We start from the raw sequence: 8,724 nt of genomic DNA, 5'->3' as shown, positions 1-8,724 counted from the left end.
AGAGGTATAGAGATTGTAAAGACATGTCCACTGAGAACTGCAGTAACAAAGGCTCTCATCTTGGTTTTCATGGACAGTTTTAACATAGTGCCAAGAAGTCAGTCGTGCTAAGGGCCTGGTCAGAAGATATAACATTATCAGATTACAGTGGTAATCATCCTTTTTAATATGTGGGTCGAGTGAATTAGTGCAAACATCATTGTTGGCAAACTGACACTCCTGAAAACCTCTAAACGTTTTATACCCTGATGAATATAGATGAGTTTAGGCCCATTTCATGTACTTTGATACAATTAACCCATAAGCTGCTGTTAGCTTATCAGTGTTCATCTGTGGCCACAGACACTTTTCACAAGCTTTTAGAGCTCCAATAAAAATGATCTATTTTCTCTACTCTTCTTGACAGAAAAGCGGGCAGTTCCTCTGGTGGACCTTGTGTTTACCTGCCAAGCACAATCTGAACTGGCTGACTGCAGAAGTCAGATCTCAGTCTAAAGTATGTACTATCCATGTGTGTGTGCACGTGTGTGTGCACAATCTGATCTGTCTTAAGTCATATCTCAGTCTAAAATGTATACTATACATGTTTGTGTACGCATATATGCGCACAATCTGATCTGTCTGACTGCAGAAGTCAGCTCAGTCTCAAGTGTGTACTACCGTGTGGGTGTGGGTGTGTGTGTGTGTGTCTAGCGACCAGAGGTGAGTCTTGGGTGTTATTCCTCAGGAGCTGTCCATCTTTTATTTTTAAGACAGTGTCTTTCACTGACCTGGAACATGCCAAAGTAGGGTAAGCTGACTGACCAGCAAGGCTAAGGCCCCCCTGTCTTTGCCTCCCCCGTGTGGGATTCCATGTGGATACCTACCTGGCTTCTCATGTGGTCCTGGGCTCACACTCGGGTCTTCCTCCAACTGAGCCGTCTCCCCAGCCTCCTGCTGGCCAAGGTTAAATGCAAAGGGAAATGTAAAGTGATGATGGTCTGGTTTTACTGTACCTTTTGCCATCAAGACAGTAGGAATGCTCAAGTCCTTTCTACTTTGTATCTATAAGCTGTAATAAATTATTATATTTGCACATCTCTGTTGGGCTTTGTGGTAAACGTCACCCTGAACTGTCCCGGTACCCATCTCAGCTTGTGTCAGTCAGGACAAAGGTAAGAGGCAAGTGATTGAAACACACCCAGACGGAGTAACGTTCAACAGAGCCCCCGAAAGAGGGACGTGAGAAATGTAAATTAACTCAGTAGGACAAGACAGCAACAAAACATCCAAAGACCTCAGTTTCCAGAATGGTTTTTACTACAGTTCCATGCTGTATCGCACACGTGATGAGAGAAACGCAAGCCTGAAGCATGCTCTCCTGGCGCTCCTTAGATTCCGTCAGTCTCCGTGCACTTAGAAAAATACCCAGACAGCCACGGCTCTTCTGAAATATAACAAGGTCTAAGAATAAACAAGAATCTCAGTTGTGTGTCAAAAAACTATACAAGGTTGTACATTAAAGTCCAGCATACTAAAACCTTGTAGAGTAAGCTGAAGGTTGCGAAGGCCCTTACCCATGTCTGCTGAGGATACCCCATGAAATAGGTGACTCAAGGAAAGGGATATGCGCAAGATGCCAGTGTACGGAAAACACCCGGGATCACCTTTCACAATCAGCAGCGGGTCAGCCTGAGGCTTGTCGCTCAGCTCTGCACATCTTGCCACAGGATAAACTTGCTCCAGTTACCTCACACTTTTCCTCTCTGCCTTCTGAAACCACAGCCAGGCTGAGGAGAGGTAAAACACGCTGGGTTCGTTTTAATTAAACTGTTGCATTAAAATTTAGGTGTTTCGTGTCTTCTGTTTTTAGAAGTTGATGTAACTACAGTCAGTAAAATTGAATGGCAAAGAGCACTTTAAATGTTTCTGTGACTAATCTTGCTTTGGAAAATGAATCTAAAAATCAGAGTGGTTGTGGAAAAGATTAGATGGCAGGGTGTCACACCCAGGGACAGCTGGGTGCTGTTCTTTGTCTTGCCAAGGATTAAGGTTGTCCCGCTGTCTGATGTTCTTGTGAGCTATCCTTGAACAAGGCAGCTGCAGGCACTTGGCCTAGTCTCTGAATTCTGATCAGTCTGGGTACCACATGGAGCAGTTTGGGGGGTGGGGGGTAAACAGCTGAGCAAAAGTGAAAGCACTCTCCGGCTCCTCAGGACACTCAGATACAGGCAGCCTTGAGTCTGAGACAGGACAGTGTGTGAGGCCTGTGGAGGGCAGTGGTGCTTCCTTGGGTCCCGAGGTCAGAGCAGGACCTCCCAGTGCTCGCCCAGGCCCAGTAACTTGTCTTGAACTCTGCTAACAGGATTCTTGGAGAAAGCAATTAAGTTCAGAATTTGAAGCTTACACTGTTTTAGTTTCCTGGTTCTGGTCTCTAGAGGACACTGAACTTTTCCAAGAAAACAATACTGGCTTGAGGGTGGAGCGAGTTCTTGTGCCCAGGGCTCTTGCCTCCCTTGTAGCCCTAGGTTTTCCTGCTGAAGACTCAGCGAATGGTCGGTTAGCAGGTCTGTCAGTCACAGCCAGAGGAGCTTATGCCGAGAGCTCTCGGGATGAGCTGGGCTTTTTGCATGGTGGCTGCACATGTGACCTAAAGCTGGCCTCCAGATGCCTTCAGAAGTCGCAGTGCAGTGGCCACAGGCAGGCTTGCTCTGCTTCAGGACCTGAGCTCAGTGCTGGGCTGGACCTTTTCCTTTAAGACAGGCCTGCTTCGTGAGGTCACAGTTTTCCCAGCACCTCCTTATGCCATGAAGTGGATGATGGGAATAGTTCATCATCACATTTTCCTTAATGTAGGACAGCAAAGAGTGTATTAACAGTGGCGAGACCCTCAGAACCAAGGCTGACCAAGCGTGAGTGAAAGGTTAGCACCCCCAGTGTCTGTCCTTTGAGCACCTTTCTGCCTGAGGACATCTCGGGATTGCTGGATTTGGTGAGTGCGTGTCCTCTTGTGCTTTTTGCTGGATTTGGAAAAGCTTAAATGTTAGCAACAGACATGGACTGGCTTTCTTGTTTTGAAAGAGGGAAGCCTGCTGTCAGCAGATGTTCTAAGTGACTCCAAGATCCTAATGTGTTGTCCCGTATTGCCAGAATTGCAGTGCTTTTTGCTAAAGTATTTGCATATGACACCTTAAATCTTGTCTCATGTGTGTACCAGAAAAAAAAACAAACCCTCCAAACCATCCAGATCCCTATAAGAAACACTAGGAAAACAATACAAATAGAATATAAAAAACTCATTAAGATTGCATATCTGGTGCCAAAATGTTGAGGTAATATCAACTGCTTAAAAACCCACCATCTTTGCTTGTTATTGCTGAGAAGACGGTAACACTGGCTGGGTTACAGAGAGTGGAGAGAACTCCAGAAGTTGACTACAGCTGAGGCATAATGTCCAAAGCAAGCGGAACAGTCGGCAAATGGAAAAATAGAAAACTCCAATGTTGTCCTTGAGATCCTGAGGGAGACAGTCGACCAAGGGGCCTGTCCATCACTTAGCCCAGTCATGCCTGCTGCCCACAGCATTTGCCAAGGCTCACCGTGTCCATCCACTCAGATTCTGTTCTCAGGGAAGTCCTTCAAGATCAAAGTTGCACAGGTTCCTCATGGACAGTCGCAGGTCCCGAAGCTGCTGCGTAAAGTGCAGAAAAGAGCACCATAGAAGCCTTGCCAGCCTGGCCTGGCTAGATCCGGATCTGATAGCCCACTTCGTTCAGGGTGCCAAGGTCAGCCGCTGCCTTCTCAGGTAGAGCAGGCCTAAGGGTAAAGGCAGAAGGACGATGGGGCAGGACAGACGTAGGATTGAAACTTTTCAAGGGCCTGATATTTGCCTGCTCCCCACACCCACACTCCTCCAGCCTTGGCCCCCAGTTCTTGTACTTGGTGGATTCTGAGAGGTTTTGAGGAGTTCTAAAGGCTTTCAGTGAAGAAATTTTAAAAATCTGGTATCAAATGAGCTTTTTAAGCTTGAATTTAATCACACTTTTAAAAATTAAAACATATATGTATAAAAAAACTTGTCAATAGACATGGCAAAATTAACCAGGCTCTACTTTTTTTAGACAGGTTTTCACTCCATTTCCCAGGGTAGCCTTAAACCTTTCCTTCCCGCTGCCTGGGTCTGCTGTGTTCTGGGGTAATAGGTGCCCAGCACCATGCCTGGAGCGTAGAGCCACATACACGACTAGACTAAGTCAAAGTTCTTTGGCAGCAGTGAGCCCGGGTTGCAAGGGGACTTGGGTTTTGATGGACATTCCCAGTCCTTGAGAGACACTTCTACTCTGGGCTTGAATGTGTAAAATCAAGGTGCATTGCCACCATGGTGGCCCACACCTTTATCCCAGCACTTGGGAGGTGGACAGGTGGATCTCTGAGTTTGAGGTCAGTCTAGTCTACAGAGTAAGTTCCAGGACAGCCAGGGTAAAAATAAAGGATTCAAAGGTGTATCTTTCAGAATTCACCTGAAACCACACGCCATGGCAGAAAATTCCTCAGTGACAGAGCATCTTTACCAGGAAACCCCTGGAGCACCTGGCAGTGAAACTTAACACTGAGTGTCAGGGAAATCTTGTAGGGTACTGGCGGCTTTCCACTGTGTGCAAGCATTCTGACAGCTTCCATTTTCTGATGAGCCCCTTGTCACCTTAGGTTGATGGGACCGAGACTGTAAATGGGATTTAGGATGCTACTTCAGGTTTCTTCCGCTTCCCTAAGAGCATCAAAGAGGCTGACAAAGGTGACATTGGAACCTTGACCAGAAGTGCTAAAATGTGAAAATTCAAGGATAAGAAAGTCCTTAAGCCTTTGAAAGATTTTCTCCTAGCAAGTCGTTTCCTCTTGACAAGAAAGTAGTCCAGCTCACCCAACTAAAACTGAGCAGTGGACTCCATCAGTCAGGCTCTCTCTCTGAGAAGGGCTTGACCATCCTAAATCATTCTCCTCTGTCAGGTGAATTGCCACCAAACCTGCCCCTACTCCCCTTTCACTTCGTATTTGAGATGAAGTTTTCATGAGTTACCAGGCAGTCCCTGAAAGTGGAATCCTCCTGCCTTTGCCTCTCAAGTAGCCACTAAGAGATTCCAACATCTTGACCGATGATCATTCTCTCTGAAACAACTTCACGGTAGTCAAGGACCCTCCTGACTTCTACCTGACCCGACTAAATCACCTGTGTCACAAGGGTCCACACATTTCTTTATGTCTCTTCTCATGGTTCCAGAGACACCCACAATGATAAACATAGGAGAAATGGAAACACGTGTGCAGATTTCACCCAACTGTGCCTATGAGCTCCTGGCCTTCAGGGTCCAGTCATGCCCTAGAGATTAACTAACTTTAAACAGAACCACTTCCTACAAGCCTCCAGGAGTGGCTTCCAGGACCTACCTGAGGACCCTTCATGGGTTCCTACCCAAAAGGAACAATATTGCTCGAGAAAAGAGAAAGGGAAGAAAAGAAACGTGGCAGAAAAAAAGAGGAGGATGACCAGGTAAAAATGAGTCACGTGGGGTCAGCTCAAGCTGACCTCAGTGAAGACGAGATCTTTCTTTTTTCTCCTGGAGGTGTTTGTGTACAGTGTGCGCTGTATGTGGAGGCCAGCCACCAACCTGGTGTGCAGCCGCCAACCTGGTGTGCTCCTTGATTACTTCTCCCCTTGGTCTATTTTTATTTTGACTCAAGTGTTAGGAATCTGAACTCAGGACTCACGCTTGTGTGGCAGACACTCGGCCATATCTCCAGCCCTTTTTCTTTTCTAGAGATTACCATGATATATAGTCTAGGCTGCTCTTGAACTTGAGGACACAAATGATCTTCTTGGCTCCCACCACTCAAGAGCCTGGGACAACTGATGAATCACATCAGGCTCCCATGACTTCTACCTTGCTCTTCTAGAGCTGGCCCACTCACAGATCACTGTGGACACCTCTCACAATGGAGCCTCAAGGGACTGAGCCCCAGAGTTGGGAACGGGTTCGTTTGAGATGACAGGGGCTTTGAAACAGAGCCCAATTTCCACCCCAGTTCTCTTTAAGAACCCCTGGGGGTGGAGGCGAGAGGGAAACTTGACCTTTCTGTGTAGAAGGTGCTTCTAACATTTGGAGGGGAGATACCAGCAAGATGGCTCAGGAGGAAAGGGCACTGCACATGACAACGTAGATTCTACACATAGGACCCACATGGCGGAAGGTAGGAACCCAAGAGTTGTTCTCTGCCCTTCACATGTATGTATGTTCTGACAAATAAATGTAATGAGAAGACCGAAACACTCGGAGGGGAGCAGAGAGGAAGAACCCGCTGGGGGAGGGGACTGCTGTCTCCGCATAGAAACTTGGTCTTAATTGAGGTTGGTGAAGTCATTCTTATCCTCCCACTCAGCAGACTCTGTGTCAACCCAGTGACACAGACACTCCTCCAGGGATTATTTAGGCAAGTGCAAAGACGAAAAGGAAGGCAGAGCTGGAAGTGGCTCCAGCTGTGAGAGGAGTGGCATGAGCCACCAAAACTATCTCCGAGCCCCAGCTGACCCCAGCTGACCCCAGCTGACAGGCCTCTCGCCCGCCCATTGTGGTTACTTTCCACTGTGGGCACGCAGTGTATTTAGAAATGGCTCGCTGGCCTTAGGTAAAGCTGAAATAATAGCACTGCAGTCAAAGCCAAGAGCCCTTCCTGATGTTCACCAGCTCAGTGAGAGCCCGGGTCTGTGAAGTCACGGGGGCATGCTCAAACCTGTCCACTTAAAAATAGCTAGCTGGACCGAGCCTGCATGGAGAAAGCTATGGGCAGGAGAGAAGATCCTCTTGAGGACATGTCTGGAAGCCAGGAGTGCTGGTCTAGCCTGTGGCTATGGCAGACGCACAAGTGAGCACTGGGAGGGTGGGCTCAGAGTCTCTATGGTTCCCCTCCTCTCCAGTCTTTGGCTTCTGTCCTCCCCCACCCTTCTCCTGCACGGCAGCACCAGCCATTCCCCAATCCTGCCCCACAGAAGTCAGGTCTGAGAGGAGCTGGGCAAAGACTCTCCCTCCTCACTCACCTCCATCCAGAGCTGCCCCGTCGAGGCGCCTCCCAGCCTCCAAATGCAGACAAGAGCCAAGTGGCCAGGATCTCTGATGCCGAGAAGAGCCATGACCTTATGAGATCTATGTCTGTGAAACTGTCCTCGGGCACCCACAGGTACCGGGCTCTCCATGACCATCCTGCTCCAAGGCCACCTGGCCTAGCTGTGGATCCCTCCCAATCGTACCGCACTGGGAAGCGTTAATGAAGGGCTCCTGGGAACCTGCTCAGCCTGGGACGAAAGGTTATGGCTATGGGTGTGAATCTAGGGGCCTTGGGAGCTGGGTACAGCCACCCCACCTTTTCTGATACGTTTATAATATGGGTGTGAATCTGGGGTCCTTGAGAGCTGGGTACAGCCACCCCACCTTTTCTGATACGTTTATAATGTATTGGCCTGCGACTGCCTCCTGGGGGCTGAGACAGACTTTGGGGGGGGGGGAGATGGCATTGGTAGGATGATAACGGAAAACACCTGGGGACTCATTCCCTCCTGGTCTTTCCATTCTCAGGCCTGTCACTGTAGTGTGACAGGAGGGGTAAGGACAAGCGGGGCCCTGGCACCCAGTGGCTTCACACTCACAGCCGTAGCTGTCTAACTGCTGTCTTCCTCGGGTGCAGGTGAAGGCGCCTGCGTGGCCGCTTGCCTTGGCTGCATGACAAAGTAGTAGAGATTAGGGTCTGGGGCAAGGAAAGTTGGAGTGAATCAGTGGACACCCCAAGGCTGAATTAAGTGAGGCCTGAGCATGAGGCCAGCTAAGGTAGGCTCCCAGGACTAGACAAGTCTGGGGTGTACACCAGTGGCCTCCCTGGACTTGGTAAGTCTGGGGTGTACGCCAGTGGCCCCCTAGGGCTGGACAAGCCTGCGGTGTGCACCAGTGACTAGACTTCAACCCTTTTATCGTGGTGGGTTGATTGTTGATGTGAACCCTTTGCCTGGGTTCATCAAGCACAGGAGGTGGGTTGCTGCTGAACGGCTCTGGGGTGCTCCCTGCACCCCGGCCCCCAGCAACAGAATTGAGTACTCGTCAGAGGAAAAACTGAGATGTCTGTCCCAAAGCTGCTGGTTCAGAGCTCCAGGAGAGGGTGGCTCTCCCGTTCTGGTTTGGAACAAGATCCCTCTGAGAACCAGGACCTGCCTGTCAGTGAAGTCTTCAGCCTAGACCCTGTCCAGTCTGTGCCCATGGCTTTCTCTCTCACTGTCACCTGACAGCACAGCTCCTCTGCCCAGCACAAGGCCACGAGAGGCACAGACCAAATGCAAATCCTCCCTACCTCTGAGCCCTCACGGCCACATCCCTTCACTCTGACCCTGGCTCCCCCAAAACCCTGCTTCCTGAGTTCATCACTTGATTTTGAACCTTCACCTCTTCCTCCTGGTTATTTCCACCTTGTCTCCAAAGATAGTGTGGTTCTCTTCAATTCTGCAAGGAAAAAACCCAGAGGGAATACGATATTCAAGGAATCCTTGCTAATTCCCCTCTCCTCTCGCAGGAAGGAAAGCTGGTTCACTGGGCTAGGAATCTGGTCCCCAGATCTCAGCTTGGGGTTCATTCTGTGGACCCTCCCCAATCACACTGTACTCCAAAGACCCTGAGTCCACAGTGTTTCCAGTCCCCTCCCCCGCCCCCA

The 8,724-nt window shown here is 49.2% G+C and overlaps 1 protein-coding gene across 1 annotated transcript in view; it reads right to left on the bottom strand.

The window, feature by feature from the left end:
* Nucleotides 1-1,281: 1,281 nt before the first annotated feature.
* Nucleotides 1,282-8,724, bottom strand: part of Vash2 (vasohibin 2) — a 33,564-nt gene continuing 26,121 nt past the window's right edge. Inside the window, exon 8 of the mRNA XM_038350169.1 lies at nt 1,282-3,795. Coding sequence (XP_038206097.1) covers nt 3,723-3,795 — 73 coding nt within the window. The 3' untranslated portion in view covers nt 1,282-3,722. The remainder of the gene's footprint in view (nt 3,796-8,724) is intronic.

The sequence above is a fragment of the Arvicola amphibius genome, chromosome 12 (genome assembly GCF_903992535.2).
Source record: "Arvicola amphibius chromosome 12, mArvAmp1.2, whole genome shotgun sequence".
Lineage (NCBI taxonomy): Eukaryota > Metazoa > Chordata > Mammalia > Rodentia > Cricetidae > Arvicola > Arvicola amphibius.
This window is presented reverse-complemented; position numbering and strand designations above follow the sequence as displayed.